Below are 18,203 nucleotides of genomic sequence, written 5' to 3' on the forward strand. Positions count from 1 at the left end.
ATTTGGTGGTGGAATTTTAACAGGGTGCTCCCAGCAGCCTCCTCTATCACATCACTGATACAGATTCTCCATGAAAGAATAGTATGGAGAGACATTCCTGCTCCACATATTTATTTATCTTGCTAAAATGTATACCTTTGCTGAGTCACTATGATTGGATTGGATTTTCATTTCTGTTTGACCCCCAACCAATGCAATTCTGAGTATGGTCTGATGGAGAAATAGAAGAGACTCAAAAATTCCTCCTTAATTCATTCATTCATTCTTTGTACAGGCACAGCATACCAAAATGTATGATTACAAAACTGTTGATGTTTTGGCAGCACTTAACGCATTTTTAGTCAACATTTCCACTTACACGAGGTTTTGTTTTTGTGCTGCAAGCATATTATGCATAACCACTTCTTCTCATATCTTCCTCAAACATGAAAACGGTTGCTAAAGGAATAATCTAAAAATGCCTTGGGAACAATAAATTATACTTGAGGTAAATATTGAATAAACTTAGCCGTTGTGAAGCCAGGAAGTTTACATTCTCATTTCCCAAGGGTGACTCATGCAACATTCGAGACAATTGTGGCTTGTGTGTGATTCAAGGAATTAGACACACATGCAGTTTTATTGTGTTGAAGCTCTTACCTCTTCTTCTTTGTGATAATGAGGACATCATTGAAGAGGAAGAAGTATACTTGCTGCTTACTGGTCCTTTTAGAGAAGAGTCCAGTGTCTTCCACATATGCTGTTAATTCACCCCTTTTCACTAACCACCGGGACGAGGAGACCAGTGGAAATGGCTACAAAATAAGAAAACATGTTAATCGTAAGTCACAAGCCTTCTGTGAGACAAAGGAGTATCAGGATCACTTGAAAAAATGCATGACTAAACTCAAAACAAAGAAATGAGTATAGGTGTCAAATAGAGACTTCAAGATTCAAAGTAATGTACAATACAGGAGATGCTTGCTAATAGTGGATGCTTTAAAAGTACTGGCTACCTTCACACTGTATCAGCTAAAATCAATTGAAGAATAAACAGAATGTGGAATTGAGCACGCTGTGAAATGGGAGCTAACAACATATTTCTACCTAATGCAGAACTAAGTGAATCTCTTAAGAAGGGCAGAAATAAAATGGTGTTTAAATATTCCCAGACCACAGTCTCTCAAAGCAGAATTAAAGTTACAAACAGAAAATTTACCAGATTAGCAGTTACTAAAATACAAGAGGTCTGAAAGTCAATAAAGTCAGAGCAAAGGTTAAAACAAAAGCAAATGTTGTATCTGAAAGTCAGGAATCAGCAAAACCCGTAGCTATCAACACCTAAACATCAGAAAAAGAACAGTTACTTTCCCTACTACAGGTTTCAGAGTGGCAGCCGTGTTAGTCTGTATCTGCAAAAAGAACAAGAGTACTTGTGGCACCTTAGAGACTAACAAATTTGAGCATAAGCTTTCGTGGGCTACAGCCCACTTCATCAGATGCATAGAATGAAACATATAGTAAGAAGATATATATACATACAGAGAACATGAAAAAGTGGAAGTAGCCATACCAACTGTAAGACGCTAATTAATTAAGATGAGCTATTATCAGCAGGAGGAAAACACACTTTTGTAGTGATAATCAAGATGGCCCATTTTAGACAGTTGACAAGAAGGTTACTACAGTAATTGTGGCTCTTGGAGATGATGTTAGGTATAGATCTTACAGTAGTGCACATGTACTCCATGGTGCACGAGATCTTTTGAACAGCAGTCCACTGGAGGCGCATATGCATCCTGTGCCTCCTCATGCTCCTCCATGAGAGCAGAAAGGGCGGAGCAGCTGTGACTTTCCCTTAGGCTAGGTCTACACTACCCGCCTGAATCGGTGGGTAGAAATCGACCTCTCGGGGATCGATTTATCGCGTCCCGTTGGGACGCGACAATCGATCCCCGAATCGACGCTCTTACTCCACCAGCGGAGGTGGGAGTAAGCGCCGTTGACAGAAAGCCGCAGAAGTCGATTTTGCCGCCGTCCTCACAGCGGGGTAAGTCGGCTGCGATACGTCGAATTCAGCTATGCTATTCACATAGCTGAATTTGCGTATCTTAAATCGACTCCCCCCTGTAGTGTAGATGTACCCTTAGTTCCCCCACGGTTGCTGAGGACTCTGAAAAGCAGGGATGGAGGGTGAGCCGTGGGATCCAAACTGACTGTATCTTATAGCTATTGTAGAGTAAGTAACCCTTCTTTTTTCTCAAATGTGTGTCCGTATGGATCCCTTTGTAGTTGACAGGCAAACAGCATCCTCTAAATGGTGGGAATGAGGTGTTTCAGCAACATTAGTGAAATAACGATTGCAGCACCGCTCCCATGAACTTGGCATCTGACCTGGCTGCCATTTCAAGGATGTAATCTTTAATGAAGGTAAGTGAGTTGCTCCATGTTGCTGCCTTGCAGATCTCAAATATCAGCATATTTCTGAAGCTGGATCAAGACACTGCCCGTGCCCTGGTGGAGTGCACCTTGATATTTGGAGGCACAGGACCATCGGCTATCTGATAGCAGGCAGAAATACACTGGGAGGATGACATTGAGGTGCCAGGTGGGGTGGGGTCTCTAACGGGAGGGTAGTATGCAGAAGGGCTTTGAAGAAAATGGATATTGTTTGATATGAGAAGACTGAGCACAACTGTACCAGAATGTGACATGCCAATGTTAATACAAGGTGGACCTTGAGAGTTAAATGCTAAGCCAGACTGAAGCTCAGCATGTAGTCTAGGACTCTATCTCAGGCTACATCTACACTACAGGGGGGGGGGCCGATTTAAGATACGCGAATAGCGTAGCTGAATTCGACGTATCGCAGCCGACTTACCCCGCTGTAGGGACGGCGGCAAAATCGACCTCTGCGGCCTCCCGTCGACGGCGCTTACTCCCACCTCCGCTGGTGGAGTAAGAGCGTCGATTCGGGGATCGATTGTCGCGTCCCGTTGGGACGCGATAAATCGATCCCCGAGAGGTCGATTTCTATCCGCCGATTCAGGCGGGTAGTGTAGACCCAGCCTCAGGGTCTATACTCACTCTAGATTGCATCAGGTTGCCCATATGGAAAATCTTTTCCATTTAGAGGAGTAGGATTTCCTAGTAATGGCTTCCTGCTCTGTATGAGAATTTCCTGAATTTGTATAGAGTAGTGTCTGTCTGTAGCCAACACCCAAACCATCAAGTGCAATGATTGTGGGTTGGGGTGCAATACCTAATCATGATTCTGAGATATGACTGAACAGGCTGGGAGATATATGGGAGGCCCACTGCAAATATCCAGCTGGTCTGACAGACAGAACTGCCTTGGCCAGGGAGAAAGCTGTCTAGACAAACATGGGAGTCTGATAAATTTAGGGTGACCAGACAGCAAGTGTGAAAAATCGGGACAGGTGGTGTGTGTGTGTAGGGGGGTAATAGAAACCTATATAAGAAAAAGACCCAAAAATCGGGACTGTCCCTATAAAATCGGGACATCTGGTCACCCTAGATAAATTTCAGCCTTGGACACTGGAAAGCATGTTTTATTATTTTGTGTGTTACCATACCGGTCTCTTTTTCTCTTGCTTAGTATCACTTAAATCTATTTTCTTTACTATAAACCATCTCAGTGGTGTTATACTGAAGTATAGCTGAGGACTCGCACTTAACTAATAGGCTAGTGTGTGCACTGTCTCTGTGGAGGCAGCAACTTAAAAATTTCTGGGAGTGTCCAGTGACAGGGACTGGACACTGCAGAGACACATCTCTGGAGAACTCTGGAACTGAGGTCCACTGACTGCTACCTGCAAGGCAACGTTAAGTCTAGCAGAGTCTCAAGAAGTTAGCTGATGAGGCAGGGAGCCGACAGATTAAAGCTCCAGCAAAGCTCTTTCTTGTGAGGCAAGCAGGTAACACAGTGGCTTACAGTTCTGGGTGCCCTGAGGAGAGCGTCACACCAGGTTGTTGCTGGTTCCTGGAATATGCCAAGTTAACAGGATTACCCCCTAAGGATGACACCATGCCCACAGCCTGATGGCTTCTTGGCAGAAAGGGGATAAATGAATGCCTGTTTGTTTATAACAGTGCACTGAGGAGGGGTTGTTTGTGAAGGTCTCCCCTGGGGAGAACAGACAGAAATCCTACACAGGCTAATCTTATGGCCCTGAGCTCCAGGACGTTTACAGAGTTTCAAATCATCCTGGGACCAGGTTCCCTGCATCTGCAGATGGTTCAACCTGTCCCTGAGGTGTCTGTGAGGAGTGTCATGTCAAGGCAGGGTCACAGCATTCTTGGGCTGCAGCCATGAATTTAGCTACCACAGGACCTGAGGTGGACCTGTGTCTCTTGTTCAAGTGGTGCCTAGATAGTGAGTGCTCTGCCATAGAATTAGGGACTGCAGATGAAGCCTGGCAATTGGAATCACATATGTGCATGCTGACAAGTGGCCTGCTAGTCCTAAGCAAGCATGCACCATTGTCATCAGATCAGATTTTATAGAATCTGTCACTGAAGAGACCAGAACCTGTCCTCTGGTTGGTAGGCTCTTGCCAACTGAAAGTCTTTCATAGCCCCTAGGAACTCTATCATCTGTGAATTTCTCACAGTTCACTAGGAGGCCTAGCTGAGGAAACATGAAGAGGCCATACCCTAGGCCTGTTGCAGTCTCCTGCTGAGACCTGCCTCTGATCAGCCAGTCTTCTAGGTAATGATACATGTGAATGCCCTGTCTTAAAAACATGCTGCTGCCACTGCCAGGCATTTTGTGAACCCTCTTGATGGCATGGAGAGTCCAAAGGGCAATACCCTGTACTGGTAATGGTTGGACCCTATTATGAATCTTAGGTATGTCCTGTGGGCTGCCTGGATAGCTATATGGAAGTACACAACCTGCAAGTCAAGAAACATAAAACCATTCTTGAGCCTGAAGAGATGGGAAGTGTAACCATCCTGAACCTGAGGCTGCGCATGTATATGTTGAGTCTGTGTGGGTCTAAGATGGGATGAAGATCCCCTTTCTTTTTGGGGCCAGGAAATGCCATGAGTAGAAAGAAGCCTCTTCCCCCCCCCTCTGGCTCTGTTGTAGTTCCTGAAAGCCCTATTAAATTTGCTAACAAGCCACAGGAGCAGGGTACATCACTGAGGAGGAGGAAGATGGTGTTTCCTGCTTCATCTGGGCTTCTCTTTGGGAGGCTAATCGGGCTGTTTAGCACAGCATAGTGGCTTCCTCTGTCTCATCGGGGTCTGGTAACTGTATGGTTTGCAATAAGGGGCTGGGGTATAGATCCCTATGGGGTGCAAGGTGGCCTCTGTGTCCTTTAAGGAACGTAGTGTGTTATTTGTGTGCTCACTGAATAACTCCATCTCTTCAAAGGGCAGGTTTATTGTAACTTGCACTTCCCTGGGAATGCCAATGCTTGAAACCATGAATCTCACCACATTGTCACTACTGTGGCGATGGAGCTAGCCAGTGTTTGAAACATCCATTGCAACTTGGAGGGCGTTTTAGCCACTTACTGGCCCTCATTGACGATATCCTTGAATACACTTCCCTGCTCTCAGGTGGGAGCTTGGATAGAAAGGCTGTTACTTCATCCCAATTCAGGAAATTATTATTTGGCCAGAAGGATCTGATAATTTGCACCTGTAGCTGAAAGGAGGCAGAGGAGTAGGATTTCTTCCCAAACAGGTTGAACTTTGTTGAGTCCTTGTCCTTTGGGATGCTTTTGCCAGATGTGGATTTCTCTTGCACTACTGAGATGACAAAGGGGTGGGTGTACAAGTACTCAAACTTTTTTTTTTTTTTTTTTTTTTTTTAAAGGGACTTAATACCATTCCCACCCTTTCTGCAGCAGATGGTATAATGGCAGGTGTTTGCCACAAGGCCTCTTGAGGGTCAAGAAGTGCCCCATTTGTTGGAAGGTTGATCTGGGTGGGCCTGACGTTGCTAGTACATCAGGTATCAGGTTTATCAGACCCATAAGGAATGATTAAGAGGGCCGATAGCGGAGTGAGAAAATATTTTTCAAGCATGTGAAAGGTTTTCCAGAAAGCACAAGGAGGCACAGGATGCATACATGGCCCCAGTGGCCACAGCTGTTCAAAAGACTCCAACCTTGCTCGCATGAGGCGCACATGCACCTACACTGGGATCTGTACTGACATCATCTCAAAGACTAACATGGAAATACTTGGGCTAAGTCCCAACATCTATATTAAAGAGGTTTCTGGCTAGGATTTTTTTTCCCCTTTGATAATGAAAATGTCTGATGTATATTTCTATTTCTCCTATACATGACTTAAAAGTATTCATTTTCTTGGTTCCCTACCCCCCCCCCCCCCCCGCCAAGAATAGTTATGAAAATTGTTATAATTCTAGTTACTTGCGTATATGCTTGTAAACTGTGCATAAAAACAAAAGATAGGCATAAAGTTTAATGACCCTTATATGAACCAACAGGGATTCTAGGACTATAATGTACTCTATAGATGGTTGCAGCAGGAAATCAGCCCCCACCAATTCAACACCCAGCCAGGAGAATATGAGACCACCTTCTGGGACAAGGGGAATATGGAGAGCGTCACTGCTGCAGAGTTTATACACTGTATAAACAGTGTATGGAGGGCCGGTTAGGAGAGGCTGTACCAAACAGCCAGGCATGGCCAGCCCCCTGCCCCACCCACCCCTGCTTCTCGCCCCCTGACGGCCCCCCCGGGACTCCTGCCCCATCCAACCCCCCCATTCCGTCCCCTGACAGCCCCTGCCCCATCCACCCCTCCCTGTCCCCTGACCGCCCCCAGACCTCCAGCCACTGACTGTCCCCCGCCGCCCCATCCAACCCCCCCTCTCCTTCCTGACTGCTCCCCCGGGACCCCTGCTCCCATTAAACCCCTTTTCCCAGCCCTCTGACCGCCCTGACCCCATCTACACCCCCGCTCCCTGACCACCACCCCAAACTCCCCTTCCCTCTACCCAACCTCCCCTCCCTCTGCTCCCTGTTCCTTTACCACTCTGCCTGGAGCACCAGTGGCTAGCAGTGCTACAGCCGCGCCACCCAGAGCACCAGAACAGGCAGCCGTGCTGCCCGGCTGGAGCCAGCCCCGCCACCGCACAGCACAGAGCACTGGGTCAGGCTGCGGCTCTGCAGCTGCGCTGCCCGGCAAGAGTTCGCAGCCCCAGCACCCAGAGCATTGCACCGGCGGTGCAGTGAGCTGAGACTGCGGGGGAGGCAGGACAGCGGGGGAAGGGCCGGGGGCTAGCCTCCTGGGCCAGGAGCTCAGGGGCCAGGCAGGAGGGTCCCGCAGGCCAGATGTGGCCCGTGGGCCGTAGTCTGCCCACCTCTGGTCTAAACTCTCATTGACTTCAACAGGGCCAGGATTTCACTCCGTGTCTTCTGGAGCTTATAAAAATCAGAGAGCGCACCAGCCTCAGCTGCTCTTTATGAGACACAGATAATCTCTGAAGACCTAGCGAGAGATACTGGGGCTGGGACCAGGGAAACCCACTGGTTCAGGGCAGACTGTGGCACTTATCAATCCTGCCTGTTCATGGTGTCTCTCTCTCTAGTCCTAGATGCCAAAGAGTGCCTGAGCATGGTGAATGTGTCTGCTCCTGCATAACTTTAAAGCCCCATGTGAGTCACAGCTAAGTATCCTGAGGTGAGTGCTCATGCAGTCGACCTGGGAGACTGGTTAAATTCTGGTAAAGTTACAGGTAGGTTGAGGGGATGTCAAAACTGAGTTTATAATGGAAAGCCAATCAAACTTTAACCACGAGGGAATACACTCTTTCACGAATATCCTTGTGTTTGATGATCACATGAACCAGAACAGGAGGAAAGGAAATCTGAGATATCTTTAAACCTCCATTACTGTGGCAGAATCCTAATACTGCTAACCATTTCCCATAGTCAATTATGAAATTTTGACTCTCACTGTCACTGTTCCATCACCACCAGTGACTGATTTTTCAGCTACTGAATTTCTCTGCACCTGAATTTAAACTTTCTTTGTTGCTGCTGAAACCCATTACCTGGCTTGTCATGTTTGACTAATGAAGACAACTGCTTTCTTTCGTCTCTAGAACATCCTTTTACATGCTCGTAAAATATTTCTCCATGCAGCTGTCAGCCCTCGTAATCATTCCTTATAGGTCTTATTTTTCTGGCTTTTAAGTATTTTAGCTACCCTTTCCTGAACTGTCTCCAGTTTGTCAGTATTTGTACTGTAATATGTCCAAAAGGGAACACAGTATTTCAGCTGTAATCTCACTGGTGCAAGAATTAAAGGGTGAGAATAAATACATCCATAGTTTTAGAGGCAACAGCTTTCTTCTTGCATACAAAATATATTACTGCATATGCCTTTTTAATGACAGTAAAATAATAAAATTGTTTACAAAGTGCCCTTCCTGCCTATGCAATACAACATATAAAAGCCAATATAAAATACAGTAGATGTTGGGCCAGAATCTTGCTCCCCTCCCATGCCAGCTGCTTTTCACTTACCAAAACTTGCAAGTTCTTGTTCATGAGAACTTACCTTTTAAGTGTCCACAATTTTCTATTATCCATTAATTTAATCTCTTTTCTACTATTTTTTCCAAGTCATAAATATACTAAATATTGTTATGCCCTGCTTTAATCTATATATGACACCACACAGATGCTACTGTCCAAGCAGATAATGAACCAAACCCCAATTGTTCTCAGTGGACCAGAGCATGCAAACAAACTGGTTTCAGAGCACTGTAATTTCATTTATTTAAATTGAGATTATTCCAATTTACACCCATGCAACAGAACAGAATTAGGTACTGTGTTTGGTTTTCTAACCAGATTTGTAACCAATTTACAATAATTCTAACAAACCTGCATTTCTCAATTTTTCCTATAAAAATATCATATAATTCCCTTTATCAATAGCTAGCTCACCTTGTCACTGTCACCTCATTGTCACCTTGTTCAAACTCACATCCTATGCAAGGTCTAATTCAGCAGTTCTAAAACTTTTGTACCGGTGACCCCTTTCAGACAGCAAGCTTCTGAGTGTGACCCCCCCCCCCAACTCCATTAATTAAAAACACTTTTTTATATTTAACACTATTATAAATGCTGGCGGCAAAGCGGGGTTTGGGGTGGAGGCTGACAGTTCGCGACCCCCCCATGTAATAACCTCAACTCTCTGAGGGGCCATGACCCCCAGTTTGAGAACCCCTGGTCTAATTAGTTCTCCTAAGAAATGCCTCAGCACTGCAGGAAGTATTGAGTTTCATTATTATGAAATCAAAGTAATAAGTTTCCACACAGTTTCATAGCAATATTTGGCTTGAAATTTTGGTTCCGTTTGAACCAGAAACGCAACCCACTCAGCCAAAACTCAGGGATCACGAAATCATGTGAATCAAACCTAACATTACTAAGACAAATACCTCTTCCCATCTTTCTCCACCAAGTTACCAAGACTCCAATTTCTGTTGGCAGTTGGTCCAATTAAATATATTAACTCACCCATTTTCTCTCTTTAATATCCTGGGACTGACACAGATACAACTAGATTAATATGCCAATATCATGTTTTCATAACCATGCAAACACAGCGCTTGAGTTTCAACAACTGTCTTTGACAGCAGCAGTCACAAAATGCGTGCTGGTCCAAATAATTAAATTCTTATTTCTGTTTGCAGGAAAAAAGCTTCTCACTTCCCCAATACGGTACACGAAATCTCAAACTGAACAACATTGAATAAATATCCTCTAATCTCAACTAAAAATTAAATCTTCCGGACAGGCAAACAGCTGAATAAGTACATAAAAAGGGAACTAAACCATTTTTGGAGTGGCTCTGGTTATTCAAGCTTCATGAACCAAGTTAGATTGAATGAAACATTGTAACAATTCTAAGAATGTTATATGGGGGCTGTGACAAAGCTCCTTCTCTATCTTGTTGGGTCCTGCGCTTATTGGCGGATTTTCTTGCCTCAGAGATTCACCATGTGGGTTGGGGAACAGCCCAGAGACCTTCCCCTCTGGTAGAACCCACAGTCCAGGTCAGTTGGGAGGTTTGGGGGGAACCCAGTCCTGCCATCTACTCCAGGTTCCAGCCCAGGGCCCTGTGGACTGCAGCTGTCTAGAGTGCCTCCTGGAACAGCTGCACGACAGCTACAACTCCCTGGGCTACTTCCCCATGGCCTCCTCACAACACCTTCTTTAGTCTTACCACAGGACCTTCCTCCTGATGTCTGTTAACGCTTATACTCCTCAGTCTTCCAGCAGCCCGTCCTCTCACTCCCAGCTCCTTACACACACACACACCCCTCATTAACTGGAGCCTTTTTATACCAGATGCCCTGATTAGCCAGTCTGTCCTAATTGATTCTAGCCGCTTCTTCTTAATTGGCTCCCGGTGTCCTAATTAGCCTGCCTGCCTTAACTGATTCCAGCAAGTTCCTGCTTGTTCTGGAACTACCCGTGTTACCTTACCCAGGGAAAAGGGATCTACTTAATCTGGGACTAATATATCTGCCTTCTATCACTCTTCTGTAGCCATCTGGCCTGACCCTGTCACAAGGCCTAGAGATTATTTTATAGCTTAAACTATGTGCATTTCTAAGAATGACAGTCCCAAGATATTCAATTCTTTTATACCTAAAAAGGGCTTAACTTTTATTTGCTATTAACTCAACATACCTCAAAATTTCTCTTTATGATAAATTCAGCATATGGTTTCCTAACTGGTTATATTCCAGAGAACACGTGCTTTGACTTTTTAAAATATTTTTTTCTAACTGTCAAAAATATGCAATGTTGAATGCAGAATGTCTTCTTCCTATATACAACAAACAGGCTCAGCATAATAAAGTGTATTGAAACTATGCCAAGAAAAATCAGCCTTTTACAATCCAACTGGCAAACTCTCAAACCACAGATAAATTCTAAACCACCAAGGAGTCATGTTTAAGACATACAGAGTGGTACTCTAGCAAAAAAGCTAAAGAATAAAAGTAGCCTTTATTCCCATGAGACTGATGAGAGGGGGAAGTTGCAGTATACATTCTAGAAGAGGAGGTAGCCATGTTAGTCTGTATCTACAAAAACAACAAGGAGTCTGGTGGCACCTTAAAGACTAACAGATTTATTTGGGCATAAGCTTTCGTGAGTAAAAACCTCACTTCTTCGGCATCCCTATTCTAGAAGAGGGTACACAGTAAGAGATTGATCCTTCTGCCTAAATCAAAAACAACAGATTATGGACATCTTTTGTGGTGAAAATAAAGAATATAAGCCATTTTCAAGGGCATTTTGAGAGCCTTTGGGAAATAATGTCATCCCATGGGTATGATATTCCACTTACAAAATTTTGTTTGAAATGAACATTTTTTGAGGTACAAAAAAGATTTTTTTCCTATATCGTTGATACTTTGAAAATGCCACCAAAAACTTTTTAAAATCACATTTGACTCTTGTTGGACAGGCCACTGATAAAGGAAACAAACAACACAACCTGTAACTTTGGTTGTACTCAAAAGAAAAGATTTGGAAAATATCAGTATCATATGGCAGCCCTTTTAATGAGTACTAAATTCTAATCATTTTAATGAGTTTAACACAATACATCAACAGACAAAATGGCTGTGAATTTAATAAAGTCTGATATTTGTTTTTCCTGCTAAACAATATGTATTTTACCACTTTTAAAAAATGTTTTAGTTAAATTATTAAGGCAGGGGTAGGCAATCTATGGCACGTGTGCCGAAGGCGGCATATGAGCTGATTTTCAGTGGCACTCACACTGCCCGGGTCCTGGCCACCGGTCCGGGGGCTCTGCATTTTAATTTAATTTTAAATAAAGCTTCTTAAACATTTTAAAAACCTTATTTACTTTACATACAACAATAGTTTAGTTATATATTATAGAAAGGGTATGTCTTCACTACCCACCGTATCGGTGGGTAGCAATCGATTTATCCGGGATCGATATATCGCGTCTCATTAAGACGCGATAAATCGATCCCCGAACGCGCTCACCATCGACTCTGGAACTCCACCAGAGCGAGCAGCAGTAGCGCAGTCGACGGGGGAGCCGCGGCCGTTGATCCCGCGCCGTGTGGACCCCAGGTAATTCGATCCAAGATACTTGAACTTCAGCTACGCTATTCGCGTAGCTGAAGTTGCGTATCTTGGATAGATCCCCCCCCCAGTGTAGACCAGCCCAAAGAGACCTTCTACAAACATTAAAATGTATTACTGGCACACACAACCTTAAATTAGAGTGAATAAATGAAGACTCGGCACACCACTTTTGAAAGGTTGCCGACCCCTGTATTAAGGTCTTTTAAAAATGCACCGTACTTCTCATATAGTATCTTAGTTTATTGAAAATATCCAAGAGCTGACAAACCCAGAAGAAGTGGGGAGAGAAAGAAAGAGACAGAGAAACAGACCAATGAACAGTTCTATGTATCATCTGTGTTTAAACACTTCTACAGAACTTCATGAGTTAAGGAGATGAGGTGAAATCCTAGCTCCCCTTAAGTCAATGGGAATTTTGTCATTAACTTCAACAGGGGGGCAAGATTTCACTGACAATGAGAAGCCTTCTCTCTGAATAGCCTAGTTTTTATGTGCAATTCAGGTGAGTAGTGTTAACTTGTGTAATTACTTTTTGTTTAAAGCTCTAGCTGCTTGATGTTAGTAACTGAGATATGGTTAGCAGTGGCATCTGTCTCTCTTTAAGCATTCACGGCCTCAGCTGCTCTCAGGAGACAAACTTTTAGTCCTTTGTTGAAAGGTCAGTTCAACATCATGGCTTCTGCAATCCCCAGGTAATTTGCTTCATTTTCTCTGGCTGTGAATCTGTTAGTCTTAAAACTTAAGGAAAGGCAAAAGTTCTGCACATGCTAAATGAGTTCATGAATGGAAATATCATACCTTGATTCTAAATTCCAGCTGGTTGTTAATTGTGTACATCATTTCTGTCCTTTCCATTTTTCGAGCCCCTTCGTTGCATAAACGGACCAACTAGAAAGAAAAAGGAAAAAAAGTGTTCCTGCTTTAATGTATTTAGATATTGCATTACTAGCTTTTCCTTTATATGGCAACTTTTCTGTGGAAATGCATACCACTGAAGAAGCAAGAAAATCAAAGAAATGGATATTTTTATAATAAACCACAAAGAGGATTGATTATTCCACATAGAGTAGTACATGTGGCACAAAGTATCTAACTCAAAAGGATTGCAGATCGTCAGTCCAAAAACTTAATGGGCACCCTGAGAGAACATAAACTATAACTTTGGAAGTAAGTGAGTTGTGTAGTTGTGACCCAATGTTATATGCTGCTCTTACAACTGCAGACATTCAAATTGTTTACTGAAGGAAGATACCAAGGCAAACGTTATGATGCTCTTTTGGCAAGCTAAGGAAGGCAGTATTTCACAAAACTATTCACTCGTGCTTTAGAATGCAATTTGAAAATGTGTTATATTCCTCTAGAGACCAAAAAAAAAAAAAAAAAAAGGAAGATCAGGCATCTAGATATGTTAAATTGAAAAAATTAAACACACTCCTTAAACCCTTCCATGGGCTCCCCAAAAATCAATGGGCCCCTTCTTGTTTTTCACTTCCTGGAAGGGGGGAAGAGAGCTGTCTGAGCAACAGCATACTCCATTGATTCACTTAGTTCCCCAGATCCTTCCAGTACCACAGCAATTCAATGAAAAGTATAGCTAATGTACTGAATGCTAACACCATGACCCCTGCTAATCCCTGCCAGTGTTGAGTGGTGGAGAGTAGGCTGAAAGTAGGAACACAAATCAATTGAGTCTGTCTGGATAGCCTTCTCTAGGCTAACTTGCAGCAATCAAAAGTCTAGAAAGGACAAATGAGCCTTCCAGCTTTTCTAATAGGAAAAAAAGCTCACCTTTTATTTTGCTATAATTGTTGTTGGGGAGATAGGAAGCAGCATGTTAGTAAGTTAGGCTGTTCGATTTTTAGTGGATTTTATACAGGAGACAAATTAAACTAGGCAATGAATTCAGTGCAACAGCTGAGTAATTTGAAGAAGATGGGGACAAAGCCCTTATACACTAAGCTCTAGGATATCCTTCCCTGAGGAAAAAAAACAAACTGTAAAACATTTGTTCTACAGGAGGATTTTTATGAGTCAGGGATAAAAGTCATGCTTATCGGGTATAGTTAAGCAGCATCCGGAGAAAGGGGTATGAACAATATCAGTCAGGCAAATTCTCCTCCCCCTTCTCCTTTTCAGTCTGAATACTCTGTACACCACAAGAAGTTCCCACAATAAAATTCAAGTGTGTTGGCAGCAGTATTGTGTTACTGCAGCAGTTCAGAATTTTTTCAGAGAAACAGAATGATTTAAATGTGAAGCTGATCTGTCAGTGACTGTTCCTGAATAAAGCAATTTGGCATTTTCATCCTTCATTACTCTTCCGCTTTAAGAGAAAAATTGTCAATTTCCATGCATAAATAATTTAAATGAGCCAGGAATGTTCAGAGCCTAAGGCAGTGTCTAGCCCTAAATATATTTCCAATAGGGGGATGCCCAATCCATCAAATTTAATGACATTCAATTGCGTGCCGCAGGATCTCAAATTCTAAGATCTCAGAGGCTAGTCCCTAGATTTCCATTTCAAACCGTCTTTCGTCTAATTTCAAAAAAGCTTTTGAGGCCAACAGTGATTGTACAGAGTTTTCATTGTGACTTTGGAAGTTGTCATGAATGCCAAATTCTGAAACCTCGTTATCAGCTTTAAAAGAAACGTATTGGAGGTTATTGTAGAATTAATTATGGGCAATATTTATGCTTTATGTATTAGTGGGTTGTTCCTCTATTGTTGTGTGTATTCAATACTTGTTCCATGCTGAAGAGGGATTTTCAACACAGCTCTTATTGACTGGAATGGTTTAATTTCACTTTAAAAAAAAATCCTTAAATGTTCCTAGGAGCTCCAGTTTTCTAACTCTAAAAAATCCATGGCAGTTTCCAGGCTTTGGGTGTTGTACCTCTATCCCTTTTTTTGGACAATGACGGGGGAATAGAACCAAGTTGTCCAATTTCATTATGAAATGCATGATCAAGACAAATAATGAAGGAGGCAAATAATATATCAAATAAGTGTTTATAATATATAATAGCCACTTATTTGAGATATATATATATAAAAATAAGGGGCCAAAGCCATTTGGAAAAACAAAAGCGAGCATGTCTCAGATTGGTATATTGAATTGGCCAAAGCACACTGCACAACTGAGGAAGAAAAGAGGCTAAATAGAAGCAGGTCGGCTGTGTAGGATTTGCTTTTTAAAACATACCTTGCTCACTTCTTTTAAGGCTCGTTTGCAGATCTCATATTTTGGTGACTCTTTAGGGGTTTTCTGACAGATGGTCTGAAATAAAAGTCAATCAATTCAGAGAACTGAAAACTGTATATTGTTACATCTAAATCAGATGAATACAGAATTACAATACAATTAATGAAATTAAACATGGATGGGCAACATGGCAGCATATTTTCCTACCAACCAGAGCTCCTCGGTGCACATGGAGTGTGTATCTACTGATGTGCTCTTTAGGGAGTGCAGCATGCCGATATCAATCTATGGTCTGATGCAGGGGGAGGGAGTAAGCACGGACCTGCCTGCTCAGAGCACCATGTCCTCCCACAGGCTCTGGAGAGAGCAGTCCCTGTGCTCCCTTTCAATTGTCTCTGGTCCTTATGAAGACCATGGAAAGTGGGGAGGGAGGGAGGGAAGCTCTTTGCACTCTTTACTCCTACTGTATAAGGGTTAAACATAATCCAGTCACTAATGTTCAAAGCACTGTGGAACTTTTGCTGAAAGTTGGCTAACCATGTGAGTTGGTCATGAAAATAAAAAGTTCGGCCAAAATAAACATCTTGTATCAATATGTTCCTAATAATGAAGGGGCTAAATTATGTTCTTCAGGTGAAATTATGTTTTCACAGTCTGAATGTAAGAGAATCATTCTTTTCATATTTCAGTTTAAGTGAAACAATGAAAACTCACTATAAAGAAAACATTTCAACAAAGTTCAGAAAATTATCTCCGAGAAAAAACTGTTTTGTAATTTTCCATTCTGTTCAGCTGTTATATGCTTTCATTTCTGAAGAGGTATCCTGAATTTAAAGAGTTAGTTTGGATGTTTTGGGTTTTTTTTTTAAACAAACACAGGGATTTATTGAACAATGGAGTATGGCCCATGGGGCCAGGATGTATAAACTAGTAACTGTAGATATATAAAGGACTATTACTTAATCAACCACTGTGAAGTATTGAACACATCCCCACAGTTATTGCAGTATTCATAATTATAGATGTGACTGACCTGCATAGGTCCTGAGCAGGGTCTTACTAAAGCCAGAATTCGGGTGTGGATTTTAATCCATACCATTGGCAGCAGTGCAGATCACATTTCAGTCCTGGCATCCAAACCAAAATGCCAGAGACCTCATAGTATGTATGTTTCTATCAGATTTTGACCTCCGCTTCTTAGCACTCTCCCTTGCTGTAGGCTCTGCCAATCCCTGCTGCTGTCTGTTGGAAGGGAGAACCCCACACATCCCACCATAACAGGCTGTTACTAGCTATGGATGTAAATGATGTTTCCCTGTAGTGGCTGCCCCATTGAGGGCACAGGAGCGATTACTAAAATCGTTAGCTAAGGATCAGATTGTGACCCCCTTAATTTTCATAGTGCCAAAAGGACTATTCCTGTGAGAAAAGTCTGGCCCTAAAGGGGGAGTCCTTTAGTCAGTATGGCAGAAAGCCTATGTTTTGAACTGAAGGACCAGGTTCTAGGCCCAATTCTGTATGTGTGCAACTTCTATGGTAGTTGTGTCTTGACTTTGACTTCGTCATACAGTTTCATTAGAGACTGGTGCCCAATTGTTTGACTTGAACTTCTGCACAATTCCTTGGTCACTGCAAGTGCAAATAAATGCCACCACCCACTTCACAATTTCCTCTTTGTTGTTGACAGACCAGTTTATACAGCCATGGCCCCAATCTAAACCAGGTGAGATGGGAATGGTCCAATAACTTTAAAAAAAAAAAGAAAGGTTGCTTAATTTCCAAGGACACAGAATACACAGAAAAAAATAATCTGTTCTCACATCCATCAGCAATGGAAGGCGTGTAACCCTCTGCATTGGAAGAATGAGGAAAGAGATCATAGGTAAATTCCTGCAGTCTTCATGGGACTCAATCCGTGACAGCACTTCCTTGAAGGCTGGATTTGTAGCTCTGAAGAAAAAAAAAGAAACCACTTTTTTTAAAAGGTTGCTTTAATTTAGAAATGTGAATTTCTCTTTTCAAACAGCATTGATGTCAGTAAATCAGAGGAAGGGCAATCTGAGGGAATCTCATCCTTTTAGTGTTCAACAGTTACATTTAGAAATATTATACAAATATAACTGATATTTAGAGACATCAGTACAGTGTGCGCATGCACACAAACTATGCAATGAACGATACAAAGGGAAAAGTATAAAAGCATTGCTATAAAGAAACTAGTAAAACTATGCTGGTCCATGAAGACAATTTAGCATGACTGCAAATAGGACTGGACTCTACAGCCAAGTATATTTTCACCCTCAATTACATCAATGGAATTAAACATGTGCTTTAAAATAAGCATGTTCTTAATGGATATGCTGAATTGGAGCCTAGATATTATGCTTCAAGAAATCCTGATTGCTACCGTTAAGGGGATGATTTAAAAACATGCATTTTAAGCATCATTTCTTACAATAGTTTCTGGAGTGTTCGCTGTTGGTAGACTTCATTAGTACAATATTTCACGTATGGATCAAATGTTGATGCAGTATGCTTTTCGACAATATCACTAATATCCTCTATGAAGATGTTGTTCTGATGCCTTGCTTCAAGTTCTTTAAAGAACCTGCAAAGGAAGAGAAGTAATTACCAATTTCACTAAATATAATTAATAATGGTTTGTCTCTTGTAGCATTTCAAACTTCACTTGACAGGATATCGGATCATTTCACAAAACTTTTAACCACAAACAAACAAGGGGCAATATAGGGACAATCTGAGAAATTTGGGGACTCTGTAGGGGAGGAAAAGATTAACTGATGTGAGACCCTCATCCCATCGGCTCAACTGTCCATGTATTTCTTACACAATATATGTAAAG

The 18,203-nt window shown here is 42.3% G+C and overlaps 1 protein-coding gene across 4 annotated transcripts in view; it reads right to left on the minus strand.

The window, feature by feature from the left end:
- Window positions 1–18,203, minus strand: part of ARHGEF26 (Rho guanine nucleotide exchange factor 26) — a 114,267-nt gene that overhangs the window by 38,370 nt on the left and 57,694 nt on the right. For all 4 annotated transcript variants that reach the window (XM_005286961.4, XM_005286962.4, XM_005286963.5 and 1 more), the window contains 5 exons: window positions 17,796–17,948; window positions 17,161–17,290; window positions 15,341–15,415; window positions 12,936–13,025; window positions 640–794 (listed from right to left, as the gene is read on the minus strand). In XM_005286961.4, coding sequence (XP_005287018.2) covers window positions 640–794; window positions 12,936–13,025; window positions 15,341–15,415; window positions 17,161–17,290; window positions 17,796–17,948 — 603 coding nt within the window. The remainder of the gene's footprint in view (window positions 1–639; window positions 795–12,935; window positions 13,026–15,340; window positions 15,416–17,160; window positions 17,291–17,795; window positions 17,949–18,203) is intronic.

Source organism: Chrysemys picta, chromosome 9 (genome assembly GCF_011386835.1).
Source record: "Chrysemys picta bellii isolate R12L10 chromosome 9, ASM1138683v2, whole genome shotgun sequence".
Taxonomy (NCBI): domain Eukaryota; kingdom Metazoa; phylum Chordata; order Testudines; family Emydidae; genus Chrysemys; species Chrysemys picta.